At 41.3% G+C, this 19,404-nt stretch overlaps 1 protein-coding gene across 1 annotated transcript; it reads left to right on the top strand.

The window, feature by feature from the left end:
* The first annotated feature begins 4,825 nt into the window (after nucleotides 1-4,825).
* PCARE (photoreceptor cilium actin regulator) lies at nucleotides 4,826-14,400 on the top strand. Its single transcript, XM_031598718.2, has 2 exons — nucleotides 4,826-9,416; nucleotides 13,430-14,400. The coding sequence occupies exons 1-2, from the start codon at nucleotides 5,653-5,655 to the stop codon at nucleotides 13,557-13,559; spliced, it is 3,894 nt and encodes a 1,297-aa protein (XP_031454578.2). The 5' UTR covers nucleotides 4,826-5,652; the 3' UTR covers nucleotides 13,560-14,400.
* Nucleotides 14,401-19,404: the final 5,004 nt, after the last annotated feature.

Raw genomic sequence — 19,404 nt, 5'->3', positions numbered from 1 at the left:
GTTCATGTTAGCAAGTTCTGCCATCTCCTACAGGAAATCCTATGCAGTTCTGACTGCCCTTCCCTCAAAGATGGAGCTCATCTCACATGTTCACAGATGATTTCCTAGCACAGGCAAGGAAAAGAACAGTCTATTTTAGGGGCTCACAAGAGCATGGCTTCTTTAATGCAGCAAAATGAAAAGTGGGATGGACAATTATGGTTGCTGTCTGCCATACACTGTAGAGAACGGTGTATGAAAGTGAACACTGAATATGAGGATAAAATTGGGTATGAAAACTTCTCTGTTAGAAAGTGAAAGCAGGCAGCACCTAGCCAAGCATCCCAGGTTCATCAGAACCTTCTGGTTGTAGCAATGAAGGTAAAACCCAACCATTTTAACCTGGAATAAATCCTTATGTCTTATGTCCTTGTGGCTGCAGCCACAAGGGAGATCACCCCTTGTGCTTGACAAAATGTCTGCACATCCTGAGTTCCACTTACCAACCCCACAGTGGAAATTAAAAATAAAGCCTACTTCTATGCCTTTATACAAAATCTTTTTACAATATCAGGATATGAGTCTAAATAGAATTCTGTCCAGCCTATCCTGTCTGACTCATTCTGTGATGCCATGGGCAGTATAGTTGCTGAGCAGCTTGAGAACTGTAATGTGTCTAATAATGAACTACAGCCCCTCTCACCACATCTTCCACAGGAAGATGTGGAAGAATAAAAGCTCATGAGCAACTTTTTTTTTTTTTTTTTTAATGTAAAGTACTATTTTGCTTTTATTTCTCATCTTGAGCAGAAATAGGGCATTACTAACCACTTCCTTCATCTTCTCAAATGTTCATATCAGAGGAAAAAGGTCATTTAAATAGCTTTGGTAGACTTCAGCTTCCAGCAGAGCTACTCTGGAGCAAAGATCAGAATAATAGTGAGAATAGTGCAGCCGCAAGCACGTTTGTAAGACACTGAATGCTCCAGAGCTGCCCTCAGTTAGGTGCCTAACAGGAAAGCTGTGTATACAAGTGGCTCATGCTTTGAGGCACCCTACAGGAGGAAGCCAATAGGAGTGCTTATCTTGATGTTCAGAGAACTCCTGAGATGCTTTAGATAAGGAAACCTTCTGTGCAGAGGCACAAAGCTTAACAGCTCCACTGTTTTCTACAGTGGCCTGGATTATTTTTTCAGGAATGCAGATCACCTGGACCTAACCTCTAAATCCATTTCCAAAACAACACAGCCACCTCCCAGCAGAAGTAACAGAACCAGCTGCCTGCCTGTTAAATTCTGTCACCTGATAGAAACTTGCTTTCCATGACGTTGCTCCATAACCACAAACCTGCATCTACTTGCAAGAACTGATGAAGCTACTGCTGAGGCTAGGCCTGTCTCCCTTTAATTATGTAAATTTGCATAATTCTGGAAATCTGTATTTGAAACATTATTCTGTTTCCCACAATTCTTAGTTCTAACTTTTACATTCTGGCACTGTCTTAACCATTGAAAACAGCAGTGAACATCTGCCAGACAGCTGTCTTTTAAATACTGGGGGATTCGTAGCAATGAGTAATGATGATCAAGTGACCAGAATACTCCTTTCAAAAGCAGTGAGCTTTTGTAAACGTATCTTACAAAATCACTGCTGACTTTGAGCAGTGTTAGGTCCCATATGATTTTGCTTTATTCACGTGGGGCATCTGAGCAGTTAGCAGCCCCTGTAGAGGCTGAACCACAGAAGCGTTTCTAATTTTCTACTACTATTTCTTCTGAATTTCCTATTTGTTTAGTGATATCTAGACCAACAGTTTGAACAGCTCTCTGGTTATATTCAATTTGCTGGTATTGAAAACAACACCACCACCACTCTTTGAAATTGTTATTATCACTGAAGCCCTCCATAATCTCTCAGTGAATAAAAATTTTTCTCAGAAGTCATTCATGAATGCAAACCTTCACCTTTTAAGACCTGAAAGGAGCTTTTATGCACATTCCTCTTTTAAATCCTGCAACCTTTCAGTAGCAGTCCTCTATTATCCTTTTTTCTTGCTTCCATAATTTTTAGGCTACATTATTTGTTTCATACTGAAATTTCAGTTTCCATCAACAGATACTCCCATCATCCCACCTTGAAATCCATCCCACAGCTACTACATGGACAGCATCTCTGAAGTCTGAGTACCATACATCTCCATCCAGACTCAGGCCTCGTTCTTGCCTTTCGTAGGGCATTTACAGTGCTTCTTGGCCCATTTGCAGGCTAGTGTGGTTTTTATTATCTACTGCACCAGCTATTTCTGGCAGGATGTAAGAATATTTAAGTTCTTCCCTGTAAGAGTGCCATGCAACCAAGCAGCAGTGAAAATATTGCCAATTTTAACAGGAGGAAGAAAGGGTATGAAAGGAGAAAAGGCATTTTAAACTAAATCCAACATTCAAGGGAAAGTCTGTTAATCCTTAATGGTCTTAACATGCTTCTCTCCTAGGCTCTGTTCCTCAAACATACTCCTGTGTTCACATGGGGCACTTGTAAAATGGCTCAAGTCAGCAAGTTCACAGGTAACAACATAGACTCAGACCAACTGTTTCCCTTTTGTTCTGTAAATTGTAGCACTGTAAGCCAAAGTATTACTGTAGTAACTCTACCAGGAGTTACATCAATATATAGCACTCATAAACAACAGATGACAAATTCATCTCATTACTTTACTGTCAAAAATACTTGCTTGTCACTCTCCTCATCAGTATTCCCTTCTACCACCGTTTTCACTTGCCACCTCTTTTGTTAAACTGCCATAAGGCAAAGCATTTTCTTCTGTGTTTTCCATGTGGCAAAGCTTTTTGTTTTTGCTTTAAATACCTCAGACTTTCAACACAATATATATTTACTTAGTAACAAGAGTATCAATGACAAATGCAGTTTCATAAGTGGTGGGAAACAGGCATAAAATTTCTTCTCTCTCACAGAAGCTAATGAGTTTGACAGAACATTAAAGTAGTTATACTACATAGACATGCAAGCAACAGAGTTAGGACAATACACGTGCCTTGTTCAAACATGTTTTCTATGACTCAGAATCTCTATTTGAAAATAAATAAATTAAATGGCATAAGTTAATATTAGTTCATATTAATTGTAGAGTAATAAATACATAACCACCATAAATCAGCCACTGTGGGTAAGCCACATGGTGGTGGAATGCAGAATCATCTGGAGAGTTAGCTACATGACTTGGAAGAAGCAGAGCCAAGAAATAATTACCTGATGTTTTCCAGAAAAGCACTGAGGAAGATGGCTGTGCCATCACATACATTAATTGCAACTAATAAATCCCAGAAAAATTACCTGACAGAAAGGAATAGTTTCAAACATTTTCTTAGGAGTCACTAGCATTACTTCTCCCTTGCAAAACAAGTTAAGTTTGCTGCTCCTGTTGAACAGAAGAAATGTGAATAAAGAGGCTACAGAAAGTAATTATTTTCCAGGAGAACAATCTGCAACAGCACCAAGGAATGAGTCATGTAAGCAGCTCATTCAAGTCTGAAAATGTTTTAGAGGCTTGGCAGTATGGAAACATTTTGGGGAAGCAGACGAGTTACCTGCAACCACGCAGAAATTGCTAGAGAGAAGCAGAAGGCTTCTCCCCAGAGATAGGTTTAGCCACTCTTGTCTGCAATCTTTTCTGACGCTGAGAAATTGATAACTTTGGTAGAAAAGCTACTCTTTGAAATTAAAAGATAAATCCATCAAACGTGAATATTGAAGACGGAAACAGGAAGTCAGTGCTATTATCATCCTTACCCATGTACTACTCTTTATAAGTAAATACTTGGACAATATAGAATCATAGAATGGTTTGAGTTGGAAGGGTTCTTTATAAGTCATCTGGTATAACTCCCCCTACATGAATAGAGACACCTACAGTTAGATCAGGATGCTCAGAGCCCTGTCCAGCCTGATACTGGGCGTCTCCAAGCACAAGGCATCTACCACCTCTCTGGGCAACCTGTGCCAGTGCCTCACCACCCTTAAAGTAAAAATATTCATCTTTATATCCAGTCTAAATCCTCCCCTCTTTCAGTTTGAAATCATTTCCACTTGTCCTGCCACAACACTTCTGCTAAAGAGCCCGTCCCCTTCTTTCTTCTAGCCCCACTTTTGATACTGAAAGGCTGCTCTCAGGTCTCCCTGGAGCTTTCCCTTCTCCAGGCTGCACAGCCCCAGCTGTCTCAGCCTAACCTTGGAGGGGAGGTTTTCCATCCCTTGGATCACTTTCATGGCCCTCCTCTGGATGTGCTCCAGCAGGTCCTCTACTGAGTACTCTTCATTTGGGCACAGTGCACCAGGCGAGATCTCTTCTGCTTCATCAAAGTATTCCACTTTCTGCTTTGGTTTCTTTAACTTCATTTTCAGAGTTAGGTTATTCTGGAGGTTGTTTTTCCAAGAAAAAGATGTAGCAAGTGATAGCCAAACTAACAAAAGGAACAATCCTGTTTTGGCTTTTTAAGTGGTTTGAATAACTTCTTGTTTTTAGAAATGGGTCTATATTTTTAATTTTTTATTTTATTTACTTTTTTTTTTCCTTAGAGTTTTAGCTCTTGAAGTTAATTCATTAAAAGAAGCAGTCTCTGGCAGATGAGGAAGAAGTGAAAGCAAGCAAGTCACTTTTTTGTGTGTGTGTGTGTGCCTGTAAAGAACACATAAGCATTTTATCCCAAGAAACTCAAAGGAAGAAAAACTTGTGGGTTTTTTTGTTTGTTTGTTTGTTTGTTTAGTTTTAGAGATCTATTATCTTATAGAAAAGTGTGTGATTTTTTTTTTTTTTGTGGTCCTAACCCATACATTTGAAAGACTGAAATTGATAGTTCTGCCTGAGATTTGTCTTTTTTTTTTTTTTTCCCAAAATTAAAATACTGAAGAATATTGAAGCCCCTTGAGGCAGAAGCATAACAAGTACCTCTAACCCATTTGATTCTCCTTGTATTCTCCAGCTGCTATATATTCCATCAAGGTCATCTTTTTCTTGGTTAAGCAGTATCTAATGGCATTTGCACACACGTTCAAGTAGTTTCCCTTCAAAAAGATTTCAAAATACAGTTTCTTCTTTTGGATCACTACATTCAATTATGCATTACAGTTTTGCAACAAGGAAAAGAAGCTGGGACAGGTACCAAGTCCTCTTGCCACCCAATATAGTGCAGAAAAAAAAAATCTGCCTTTATAAATACAACATGGATGCTGACTGGTTGGTGCCTGCTTACCCTAATGAGCTTAAAGTCTTACTTGTAGTGGACATCTGTCAAGACAGAAGTGAGGCACGCAAGTCCTCTTAATCCATTAGCTCTAAATCCAGCAGAGCTTTCACACACTTTTTTTTTTTTTTTTTTTTGAATCAAAGAAGAAAACCTGCGTGGAAACATACAGTGGGACAACGCACAACTGCAAGACCAGATCCTGGACTGCAAGACCAGATCCTGGACGGTGAGCATATGAGATTTCAAGGCAAACTACATCAAGAACTGTCAACAAAACTAATACTGTGATGGAAAACTTGTGAGAAAAGGGCCAGTCTACTGTTCGGGATGAGACAGTGAGTTTGATTCTTTGTTGTATTTTCTATAATTATCTAGATTTTAAATCAAAAATACAGCCAAAGACGAAGAAAAGATGGGCTGCACACCATCTCACAGTGAGATTGTTAATACTCTTGCAAGAAGTGGCCTTAAGGCTTTGAATAAGCCCAAAGGTGTTTTGCGTATTGATCCAACAGATAAAGGAATCCCACTGCTAGTTAAAGGTTCATCTTGCTACAGTATTGATGAACTTCACCAATATGGGGTCCAAAGGAATGACTGCCTGATAGAAACCAAGGAGAAAACATCTGAGCTGGATAAGAGTGATCATTTGCAGTTTTCTTTCAACTCTCATCCAAACATCCCCATTTCCAGAGAAGACAAAGTAATTGAGAGGACAGCCACAGAGGCTGAAGTTATATCTAAACTGATTGAATCTCAAAAACACATCACTGAGACTATACAGATCAGAAAGCAAAGCTCCTGTGAATCAGAAGCATCAGTGTTCATTTTGGATAATAAGAATGAAAGCAACGCAAAGCAAATCCTAAAGAAAGGGAAGAAGCCAAAGAATCAGAAGTCAGCAAAGCAAGGTCGACTTAGCAAAACTAAAGAAAAGTCCATTTTGTCCCCATGTGAGACAGAGAAAAAGGTGGATTTCCCAGAACTGCTTGTTAAGGCTCATCAGAGTGCATACGCTTACTTAAATCCCAATCTCTCCAAGTATGAAGCAATACTTCATATGGCTGATCAGGCTGCCCAAACTCAGCTCTTCCTACAACAGATGGTAAGCTTCCTCGTGCTTCGCTTTGATGAAATCAACCAGCTTTTGGAAGAAATTGCTAATGATGGGGAAAATCTTCTCAAAAACGTTGGGGGGAATCTGGCATGGCCATCAGAAAAAGGTGATTTGAAGGAGCACCCTGATCTTCTGCAACAACTACTGCAATACACAATCAATAAAATGCAGTTACTGAATGGAACGCTAGCCTCTCTCACCTCTGATGCCCTGCAGGAGACATGCAACTACCTACAGACCGCTGCAAGCAACTTGGAAGGAAAACTGAAAGCAAAGCAAATGTTTGATGAGCGCCTGCTTCAGACAGTAAGGCTGCTTGAAGCCTCAACCATGGGGAACCCTCAGTTCCATGGCGATGACAGGACTCTCTGTTCTGAGGACAGTGGCATTGGTGTGGACAATGAATCCCTCAAAGACTTCAGTCCTTTCAGCCAGCTTGGAGCACAAGCAAGCTTTGATGCCTCTGCACATGGCGTTCTGTCCCAAAAGCACAGCAGAACGATGGAGCATATCCACAATGGGACAAGGCCACCAGGCACCGCCACATCTCATAACTACACACTTGAAATGCATTTTAAAGATGTGCTTCATTCATCTGTACAGAGTAGGGAAAGAACTACTTGTCAAGGAGGAATACCGGAAGGTACTTCCACTGTGGCACAATATGCAAGCCTGAGTAAAAGCCACTCCTGTAACTCCTTCCAGTCTGACTCTACTCAAGAACATGAACATTTCCAAGTTGGTGGATCAATAGATTTTCCTTCAGATGACGATGATGAAGGGAGCACCCTGGGGGAGGATGATGACAACACAAGTTTATCAGAAATGGGGAAGGATGCCCTGCCGAAGAGACCCCAGTCTTCGCCTGCTGTCACTGGTAACACACAAAGGCAGTCTATCAAAAGGACAGAAAATGTAGAAGCAGAGGAAATGATTCTGAAGATGAAAGATGCTATCAGTGAAAAAATCAAGTTTGTCCCAGCTAAGTCTCGGCGTAAAGAATGGATGGAGGACGAGAGCGGAACAGCCATCTTAACAGCAAGGCCCAGTACAGCAACAGGCAGACAGAAAACCTTTGGTAAACAACGACGATCCCGGTCAGAGGAGTCCCTCAGAAGCCAGGCAGAGGATCCAACCCTCCTAGAGCTTCAGAGAACTCAAAAGGAGCTTAGCAAAAGGCTAGAAATGTTTTATGGAAAGAAGGAGACAGATAACAACAAAGAGCCTAGGAAACTGAGAACAACACGTTACTTGCAGGATGAGCAAGTTACTTCTAGGTCTTCTAGCAAACTGAAGGCATGCCTCTCAAAAAATTTCAGCATCCTACCTAACCAGGATAAAGTCCCTTCATACATAGTTGATCAAAATCCTGCCCATCAGCTGGATGAAAAAAGAGACAAGAAGACTTTGAAAGCTACTGTGCCCACCCAGGAGACATCATCAGGGAATGAAGAAAACAAGTCTTCTGGAACTCAAATGCTCAGTGGCAGCAGTTGTGCCCCCCGCCAGTCTGTCAAAAAGCTCATTGAAACATTCAGTCCCACTGATGAGCTTGGAAAAGCCGCACCTTTAAGATCTTTAGGACCAGTAAAATGCGTCAGAAAATTTGGACTTCCAGTCATCCCACCCACTGTTCCCTTTCAGAGAGGCCTAGCGCCTTTAAATGTTAAGCATCGCATTTCACCAGTAGAAGGCACAAACCTTTCAAACAACAGTGGAGTTTGTTCTGACTTTCCAAATGCCTTTCCTCCTATACCAGCTGCAGAATTAAGCAAGGACACAAAGGAAGAGACAGATGAAGATATTGAGAACTTGCCACCACCACCCCCTGAAATGCTAATGGACAGTACTTTTGACTCCTCTGAGATGGAAGAAACTGCAAGAATAGAAGGAAGCTCATCAGAAGGTGCCAAAAAGCCTTCCAAAACAGAATTTCAAGCTAGTAAGAGAACACAAGTCTCCCCAAAAATGAGGGCCTCTCTTCAGTCCATTGACTTATTGCCAAGCAAAAATATCAATGGCCCCAGCGTGGCTGCTAACAAAGTTCTAAGGAACAGTGAACCAAGGGATGATAAACTGCAGATATATTCTCTGGAGTTGAACCCTACCAATGTGTACATCCCTAGTCAGGAAGAGATATTAGCAACCCAGAGAAAAGAGGCTGCAGATTTGTACAAGCAAACGCATAAAATTATTCCTCTTCAAAATCCCAGCGGGGTTTCAAAACCACACAGCAACAGCTCAGAGGGCATGGAGGCCAGTTCACCCACAACTTCAGTGTCATACCAGAAGCACAGCTCTCCTGACTCTCTCAGGAGAAATGAAAAAGCCTCAGCGTTCTCTAGGAGGGTGTCCCCAGCAAGAACCCCTCCTTCTTCTCCGCCAACTGAGAAACGGCTTTTCAGCCCTCCAGCGCATCACAGGCACTCTCTGCAAGCTTTTAGCAACCCCCAGCCCAGCTCACCCACCATGCAGAGGAAACCCAGCCCCCCTGCCAGCCCCAGAGCACCCAGCCCTCCCTCACAGAAGAAGCTGCCCTCTCCACCGACCCAGCGCAAGCTGCTCAGCCCTCCTGCAGAGCATAAGCAGGGCTCATCAAGCCCACACCGGCCACCAGGCTCCCCAGCATACCGCCGTGACACAGGCCCTGCTCCATTTCCCATCACCCCATCCCCACCAACGTCCCCATCTCGCTCCTACAGAGGATCAAGAGCAGGTCTGGATGCTGGGGATGAACCCCAGCCTTCCCCCTCCAAAAAGGGCAGCAACATACATTCAATATTTTGCCCAGCCACCTCGTCCTTATTTGAAGCAAGACCTCCACCAGCACCCAGCAAAACCTCAGAGGAGGTCACGGGTCAGCCTGAAGCTTCAAAAACTTCCCAAAAAAACAGCTTGGTTTTCCAGCAGCTGGGAGCTCGAACCAGAAAGCTGTCCCTGAGTGCTGCCAATCCTCAGCCATTTGTGAGGAGAAGTTTCTCCGACCGTCGTCCAGGGGTCAGGTTCTTCCTTCCAGCTCCTGTATCAGCTGCCAGTGAACCCGCTCTTAACCAAGCAAGGTAAGAATCTTCCTACTTTACATCAGGAAAGCAGAAATATTGTATTGTGTTGGCTCTATAAACTCCTGATGGGAATTTATTGTCTTTAAGATTCCCCAGAAAAGTACTGTGTTCCTATATGTGACAGATGGCTGGGGAAAGATAACATCATCTTGCCCCGGATTTCTATAGACACCTGTCAGAGTAAAGGGAACAGCTAACCTTGCACAGCTTGCTTAAGCCTTACACTGCAACCAGGGAAAGTTCAGTGTTGATTTCACGGTATTGAATTTCCCTTATTTGTTTGGGGACTAAGAACATCCACATTCAATTCTTAAAAGTTATGGAATAGCCCTCAGGTGATAAACATCTTTAAATAACTGTTCATTATAGAAAATAGGCTGGGGTGTCTTAACTAGCATCAACTTCTAAGCCAGTAAACTGCTTAACAGAAATCTATGTTAAAATATTTCAAATCAAGTGGCAAGAATAATGTGCAGATGTAAACATCTGTATGATTATAATTATAGCTGAAACTCAGAGCTTGTTGTGTAGGCTTTCGGATCGAGGCACTAATGCCAAGTCTGGTGGTTCCAAAGATCAAATTCCGTTTTCAAAGGGGAGAAACCTCCCATGGCTGTCAGGGATTCACTGTCATGAAAGCATTAGATACAAGAAATTCCATGTTTGCAACCACTGGTGGACATTTTTGAAATACCTGGGCTTGACTTTAAATTTTCTCTATCATTAAAAAAAAAAAGCAAAAAAGCTATAAAACGCACATGAGTATTTGGGAGTAGTTAAAGATCAGGGTAGCTGTCTGGAGGTACAGTTTGTTATTCTAGTTTCTCAGGATCTTAGGATGTTTTAGTCCATTAAGCTTTAAGCTACACAAGAGGATTAAGACCCTTCCCAGGCAGGTTTTCCTTATATGAGGAGTATTTTTCCTCTTGCTGCAGAAGAGCTAAAATCACACAAATTGTCCCCATGAGTAGAGCTTGCAAGATCAAGCCCAACAGGAAATAAAATTGCACTTGTGAATGCACACAAACATACCCTGCACTGAGTGCAGAGACACTTAACTATACTGAAATCAGGCGTACAGGCATTCTCTTCACAAAGACAGGACAAGAACCACACTCAGAGAAATTAGCTAAACAAAAGGAGCGAAAGCTGCTAGGAAACAGTTTTGCATTCTGGATTCTAATTTTGTGTTATATTCTGACATTTGAAGATCATCTGAAAGTTGTCTACATTGCTGTTGGGATTTCTGCTGTTATGTGTGCTGTGAAGCCAGCTTTGTCTACTCCAGTGCCCACTAGAATTAATTAATGTTTTTCCAAGGCAGCTTTGTATCAAATATTTTAAGACAAAAGCCCTGGGAGTTTTATGGCTCAATTTTAAAAACAGTCTACTATAAATTGTTAACTAATTTATGCCTCAGTGGTGTGTGTTATCTCTCTATTGTAGTCTGTCACAGCACAGACAGTAATATAAAGAAAAACCACTGAAAATAAAATCATCCCCCCGTCATGAAAAATACGGTGTCTAGTGTTATGATAGACACCATTTCTAGTCATTTTAGAAGAAATATGTCCTGAGCCAAATTCAGCTTATCACTTATATAAACAGAGATCAAACGTTGTCCTATTGAGTTAGCTCAAATTTATATCACTGTAAACAAAAGGGAAACTGAGCCCATTCATTACCATGTGCACTGACTCAAGATTCAATATGCTGTTGTTTGGTTTCTTACAGTTAAAATAAGCTGCCTAGAATTGACTTTTACAGACCTTGCTTTGGCGTAATACAGATATCACAGCAAATGTGCTGATGGGCAGAGAAGGGCTATTTTAGGAAGCAGCACGTAGCAGAAGCTCTGAGAGCCCCTCACATCACTGCTGCCCATCTCCTCGCTGAGCCCTGAGCAGCTGCCACAGCTGTGAGCACCTAACATCACATGCAGATGCTGATCCTTGCTGTTACAGCAGATGCCACTCCAGAGTAACCACCACACTGATCCATATTTCTCCTTCCAGTTTTTAAGCCATGCAAGGCTTCCTCTGCTTTGCAATTCACTCAGCTAACAAAGGAAAAATTTCAAAAAAACATCTCCCTCAAACATGTTATTTTCCTCAAACTCTTCATTCTGACAGTGTTTGCATCTGGTCTCAAATCGCATGCTATACCCACCTAACTCTCAGTGTCCTTTCCTTCCTTCCTTTCCTTGCTCTCCCTCTCCAAGTTCAACAGTGCTTCTGTGCACATGAGTTTTTGTGTGTGCTATGAGCAGTTTCATGCTTCAGTTACAGGAGAGGGGAGAGATAGGCAAACCTCCAGTGGCATCACACTTGTATAGGTAAAGAAGTTTGAAAATTGGCAATGTAGCCAGTTTCTCCCATGTCTGTGCAGACTCCATTTTTCCATTTCCAGATATATCACTCAATTTTCCATGCCCAAGTAAAACATCCAATTTCTGGGAAAATACTAAATATAATCTGCCAGGAGCTTGTACGAACAACACATTTTAGTGAGTCATCAGTCATCTTTCTCACCTACCCCATTTTAACAGCAACAACACAAGCAGCAGCAGCTTCCATTCAGCTGCATTGCCAGGCATTAGATATCACTGCTACACACAGATTTGCATCTGCCACATGCTCACTGCTCCTCTAGAAGGCAGGAACTGCTTCTTTCCCAAGTATGTCTGCTGCCCATCCCTGTGCAGTAAGAAATATCAGGACTTAACACATCATTAGCCTTAAAGGCTATAGCTTTTGTACTTAGTATTAGGCTACCTGGACCATACTTTCAGATTTCAGTTTCTGTGTTCAGCAACTACTAGTTGAACAAATCAAGTAGAACACGCAGTTCCTGTTTGGACAGACTGTGGATGGATTGAAGTGAGCTAACTTTGCTGGTTCCTATGCTTGGTCATTTGACAATGATCAACAGTTATTGGTATATTATCAAGGCGTAACATTTCCAATTGTTCTGCTTATAGAAATCCTGTTAACCTATATTACACAAAACTCAAATGCAGTTAAAATAATATTTCATTGAGACTGCTAATCTTCCAAGCGATAGACCAGAGATGAAAGAAATGCTACTGCCATTAAGATATTGGTCAAGAAAGTCTTGGCAAGGGATGTCATTCACTGAATCAGGCCCAAAGCAAGTATCTGAGTGCAACTTCTGCATTTGAGGGTCATCTGAAGCTGGATTAGAGTTTCGTGACTGGAAATCTATCACAAATCTCCTTCATCCAGCCTTTCAAATCTCTGAAGTTCTAGCAGATAGAATAGGAAGGTAAAGCTTGTCTACAGTCAAAAGTTAATTCAGTTTATCAGTTCACGTGCTTAAAATACAATAATGATTTTGCATAACTCTGGGGTATTTCCTTACATTTAGCTTAAACTCTTAATTAGCTAAAGCAAGATGGAACAAATCTCACCATGTAGGCCTGCAGAGTGAGATATCCATGACTAGTGTTTTTGCCATAGTCACTCTTGATTCACAAAGTCTCTGTGCCTCTAGAGACTACTTGTACAACCTCAGGAACATCACTTGTACTCTGTCTCAGTTTTCCTGTTTGTACAAGGGGCAGATTTATGCCACCAGAGCACACAGCATGGCAACAGGATGTCATCCTCAGAAGTCCCATGCAGATGTATAACAGAGATAAGACCTTTTGTCCAGCAGAGTCTGAGAAGTCTTCTTCCAAACTCAAATTAGTCTCCATCTGCAAGTGAATCTAGATTCATACTGATTCCCTGTTAAACATTTTAAACGTTTACTTCCCAAGGAAGTTTTGGAAGGGGAGAGAGAGTACAGTGTGTTTGGCATCACAGAAGAGGGAATGTGAAGAAAGAAGTCTGTAGAGCATACGTAGAAAGCATGTACACAAAAGGAGACAGGCAGTTACCTAGTACTGCGCAGCATTTGTGCCTCATGAGTTAACGTGGCCTAATCAGTGTTGGTTTGAAGAATAACAATTCATTAGGCTTTTAACTTGATCATCTTTCCTTCTGCAGCATGGACGAGAGCCTGAGAAAAGCAGGCGACTCTTGGAGCAACCCTTGTGCCCCTGAAATCAAAGAGTCCAACAGATCCGCCTCCCACCCAGAGCTCTACATCGTGGGCCAGGGGCTGCAGAGGGACTGACCGCAGAAGCACCCAGGAAGGCAGAGGGATGAGCAAGCCCTGAGGTCTGCAGGAGGGAACAGCCTTACCCAAGCCTCCAAAACACTGCTCCGTCATTTTTAATCACAAGGAAACAATATGATGGCACTACATCTAAAAACCCAAACCTCTCGACCTCCAGAGGAAATACCAGAGTGGTAACCAGCTGCTTCTCGTTCTGATTGCCATTCAAAGGTTTGCTTTCAACAACAGAAATACTTGCCAGTTCTGCAAGTCTGAGGCAAACCGATTCAGTATTTTCATGCCCCTGGGTTTGCTCAGTGCAGAGCAGAGGAGCTGAGGGGAGGCTTCATGGCAGCTGCAGCTCCTGAGAGGGAGCAGAGGGCAGCGCTGAGCTCTGCTCTGTGAGGGCAACAGGGCCCGAACAGTCATGAACCAACTGAATGCTATTGCAAAATTTAAATGGCTTCAGCAAAGTCACAACTTCACACTAGGTTATTCATGAACACTTCTATAGAGAGAAAAGGGCCAAATACAAGTTAAAGCAAAAAATAACCCTTTTTTCCCCAAGGGATATTAGGAATGTTATTTCCTCAAAAAGACTTTGATCTTCTAAAGCATCTCTGATTACCTTGTAATCTCATCATCTCTAGTTCTCAGGATACAAGGCTTAATCCTGATTAGAGTAGTTTTGTAACAGCCTAATCAAACATCCAGAGGCACTTAAGGACACGTTAAAAAAAAGAAAAGAAAAAAGAAGAAAAGAGAGAATCCTGTTCCCTAGAAAGAGGTTTATATTCCAGTTTACACAGTTTGAATGGATTTGCTGTGACTTCTAGACAGGTTCTTGCTAATGAAAACACAAGGTACTGACAACTGGTTAATCATAGGCTGGTACAGCACCCACTACAATACTTCCATAATTTACTGGATTTTGCTCAAAAAACTAGTTTGTCATCAGAATTAAGATGCAACTTTTTAATTTAACTAATTTGACTTGATTTTATATGCTACTTCAGGGACAGAAAATGATCCAGAAAAAAGACCCATTTCTAGTCCTGCTTTGGTGGGGATAGCTTTAATTTTTCCTAAGTTTTCATGATGAACACTTCATCTACGTACAGAATTTTTAACCCTTTCTGTCCACCGTCATGCTAGGGGAACTAAGGCTTGCCTTAAGCTGTACAAAAGACCCTTTTGGCTACTGAACGCCTCTGAGTTTTATGTAGTGCCTTCATCACAACCATCCATCTTCAATAAACTTAGTGCCATTTCATACCACACAAAAGAAAACCTTAATCGTAGTATTTAAGATGAAGTATTATAAAGAAATAACTCATAGCATATCAGTGCTTTGGATCATCAGGGGTTTGTGAGCTTGAGGTGATAAAAGTAGCCATACCCAAGGTGTACATGTAGGAGATGTCAACAGACCCACATTGTAATCACTCAGAGAGATACATCATTCCCTATTAAATAGGGAAATCAACAAGGAGATACTGCAAGGCTCCTCAGCAGAGCAAACTCTACAGGTCAGTTTTCCCCCTCATCAGAAGTTTTGTCTGCTCACACTGCATTAAAATTACCCATTTTGTATGCATTTTGGATTGGTCTATTCTGCTGTCATTAGCTGTCAGAACAGAAATAAACCAGAAACGTGACAGCAGAAATCTGGCACTTTACATGCCTAAATGTAGCTTTGAAGATGAAAATGCAAGAGTGGGGGCGCAACTTCTGCTCAGTTGCTGCAATCATTTCATCCCTTCATGGTTTAATGCTGAAATTTCTCAGCATTCACAATGGATGATAACTGAAAGCGTATATTTATGCCCCCTGAGCAGCAAATTCTTCTGTGGGGTAAGAGCTATAGCAGCACATAGAGAAACGCTACAGCAGTCAAGCTGAAAACCTGCTCACACATGCTGGCTGGACATGAATTCAGCCAAGCTACCCTTCCCTGATTAAAATAAGGCTTGGCTGAATTCATGTCACATAAACCATCATCCCAGTACAGCATCTGTTCCAGTTTTGGCTAAGATCATGTCATCAGTATGGTCATTGTAACCATAATCCCACCTAAACATTGCAGCTGTTGAAGGATTCTAACATTGCCCTAAGGATGTTGCAGCAAACTGAGCTTTATATTCAAGAAACAGACCTTCTCCAGTGGCGATCTGCAAGTCTGTATCATGAGTTCATGACTGTGTATAACTAAGAGGTTCTCTTCAGTGCAGGACCCTTGCAATAAGGTGTTAAACTTCAGCTTGTATTGCAAGCATGAAGTTGAGAGTAATCGGTACACAGAAAACAACAGCATGACTGATCACTTTTTAAAGAACTGTTATTGTTTGTTGTTGCATTACAGAATTTTTTTTATATCATTTCCATTTTTCCTAAATTCAACATTTCTGAAATACAGCTGTTATTAAGGCCATGCTCAATTTCAAGATGTATTTTTTACTGATATAAATAAATCAGTTTTATACACAGGTTATGAGTTTGATCTGCCTTACATTCTGTCTGAAGTTAGCACAGATCTCAATGTTATGCTACTGATTCCTTACTTGGTGCACTAATGAGTGCCCTCTGCCATAAAAAGTCCTTTTGCTTCATTCCTCCCCACCCAAATACAAGTTTGTCTTGTTTTGTGTTTCACTGGTACGTCAGATAAAACAGATTACATTTTCATTCTGCAAATATGTATTTTTAGGCTACAAAATCCAGCCTGGACACCAACAGACCAGAACAGAGGTCAGCTGTGCTTCCACCTTTACCTCTTCTAATTTAAGCTTGAACTACCTGGCAATTCAGAGCTCTCCGTTCAGAGCTTCTACATAAAATCACAGCTAATCCAAGTTAAGGGTTAAAGCCAAAGCACACCTGTTGCACTGCAGCCTCATGCAGAAGGGCTGAGCACATAGTAAAGCAGTATCAGTTTCCCAGCCAGGACTTCATAGCTGCAAAACCAACCGCTAACAGCTCCAAGCTATGTTTCATCTGCAGACCTTTAACAAGCTGACAGCTGCCTTTGCTTCCAGGGAAGCTTCTCAAAGCTGAAGCCTTTAATGGACTCATCATTTCATACTCTCAGCATCTGTGGATGCCCCAAAAGTCCTATCCACCTCCAGTTACTTTATTTGACTTCAAGAGATATCCCAGATATTAGCAATACAATTCAGAATACTGTGCAGGTTATCAATAAAAAACAGAATCTTGCAGAATTTTCACTGACATACTTAATATCCAAAGCATTTCATAATAACTTGTGAAGTCTTATTATTAAGATGAATATTCTGAGAATTTATGCTTTTTGTTTTGGGAATAGCAAAAATCACTCACAGAGATAAAGTAACCTGTTCTTACTGTCACAGTTCATCACTGCAGAACTGCCAACACCTACTGAAGAGAGGCTCCTCTAGATTAACAAGTCATGAAACCTCCCACATCAGATAAATCCAGTGTCACCATGATTGCAGCATGCACACTGCAGGTATGAACTTCAAACTGAGATTTTGCTCTTGTTGTGCAAGAAGATACTTGGTTTATCTTCACAACAGTACATTGGGTTATCTAAAAACCTAGTGCAAAGGTAACAAGTACGCAGTCCTTCCCACTGCCCACTTTGAATGAATAATAAAAATGTTAGTCAAAAAAAGGATGTTCAGATATTGTCAGTAAGTGCTCAGAGGAAGGTCAGTCAAGACCCAGGATCATGTTATCTCTCTGATCCCTCTCCATTCATCTCATGTATGCCTGCCCTGCAGCTATCCTGTACCACCACTGCTTGCACCAGATCATCTGCAGCCTTCATAGCTCCAACTGCTGTCCACTTCACTGATTTTTCAAATTTCAAAAAACTCATCATATTCTTTCCTTTTTCTTTATCAGTACAAAATTCCGAGCGTATTAAGTAACCCTATGAGGATTTCTGGAGATTGACAATCTAGAGTACACCCTTCAACAATGTTATTTTAAAGGAGAAAGAGGCAATAAGCCTATCTTGCTCCATACAAATCCCTCCTGCTTCAATAAAGTTTTCCTTAAGGCATAGATGAACTGATTATATAGCAATTAAAAATAAACCAAAAGCTTTTGATGCTTCAGATTGAGCCATGGGGTCCTTAGTATATGAAAGAATCAAAGCTGAAGCTTAAGGATGCTAACAGAGACCTGTCCTTCCCTACAGCATCACTGTAAAGCTATGACTTTCCGGACTTTCCACCACAAAGATAAGCATCCTGGCCACGATCACTCTAGAGATAAAATCTAAACCAAGAAATTCACTAGCTGCTTAGTTTTTAAAAGCAAGTTTGAGCCAATGTAATAGTGCAATTTCCGTCCTGCAACCTTACTTCCTTCTAAGCCTTCTTAAACTGGGCTTAAGTTTAATACCTCTTACTTCCTAAGTGGAAATTAAGCCTGCCAGAGCAATATAATGACTTGTTTTTAAAAACTCTTCCCCCTCCACTGTGAAGCTTTGTCTCTTTTTGAATGCAAATATAGTTAACACATGGGCAATCAAGGCACAAGGCAACACGTGTTTCTGGATTATTCTGGATACTGACATTTTAAAATCAATAGCTCAATATCCACATAGGTCCCTTTATCTTCGTATTTCAGAGTGAACACATGCATGTACATGCGTGCATTTATCATCATAACAGCTCCAGCATGTTCTCCATATTGCATTTTTCTCCTGTGGATAACCCAGGGAGCACCAAGGATGCCCTCCTGTCCCACAGGGATCTGCAGCTAAGCAGCCAATAAGACACAGGAGTTCTGGTGGGCAGTTTCCCATTCCTGAGCCTTAGACAAATTTCATGTCACAGCAATCCATGAATCAATTAACAGCAACTGATAGAGTCCTAAGGTGCAAAATAAAGTCGTCTAGAAAATACTACGGACAATTAAAAAATATAATAGCATATTCTTCAAGCTGAGAAACCTCCACTCTTCAGAACTACTTGTCCTAGCAACAGCAAAGAAAGAAACCACATGCTGCAAACTCTAAGCTCTGCTAGCCCTGACAACTTGGAGATTTTCTAATTTCTACAGCATTCTCTTATTCCCTTGACAGCCAAATCACTAGATTAGCTTTTACAAAGAGGAAAAAAAAAAATACACTACCCTCTGCAAACACCACAGCACTAGGAATGCAGGAGGCATTTAGATGCTCAGTGCATTCCCAGTTTCCCTCAGCAGACCAATGGCTCTGCATCTCTCTACTCCCAACATACAGCAAAGGTTGCCGTGACCTCTTCAAATGCTGTTTACAGACCAGCAAAAATAGAAAGGCATTTCTCTAAATAAACAGCGAGCTAATAACTTTAGGAGTAATTTGATAGGTTTAATTTAGATTGCTTTCAGCCAAAATGAGACCAGGACCTGTGTGAGCCTCTCTAACCTTCCTGGTAACTTCCCAGGAGACTGATATATTCAGAACTAAACTACAGAGCAACAGTGCTGAAACTGACCCTCTCCATTCACCAATTTGTGCACAACAAATTAGTTCTGTGAAAAGATGAGCAGCACTGAAAGCTAGTGAGGCACCCAATGGATCCAATCATCTTGACGCAAATTTTCCTTTCCTCCAGAATTTGCATAGAACAGATCCAAGACCGAAGCTACAACTGAATTTAGTTTGCAAATCAAGCACATTATCGGTCTTCAGAAGTGTCAGAAAGAGGACCCTGCTTCAGCCACACCTGTTTGTATGCATGTTTGAAGACTACAAAATGCTTCTGGCATAAAACAGAAATGACTTTAAAAATAAAATGCCATCCTACAAACTGTATGGTTACCACCTAGACACTGAGTTTCACTACCTTTACTATTATGTATTATGAAGTTTGGAGAGAATACTGGA

Source organism: Phasianus colchicus, chromosome 2, assembly GCF_987193195.1.
Source record: "Phasianus colchicus chromosome 2, bPhaCol1.hap1.1, whole genome shotgun sequence".
NCBI classification, from domain to species: domain Eukaryota; kingdom Metazoa; phylum Chordata; class Aves; order Galliformes; family Phasianidae; genus Phasianus; species Phasianus colchicus.
The sequence above is the reverse complement of the archived record's forward strand: the minus strand, read 5'-3'. Positions and strand labels throughout refer to the sequence as shown.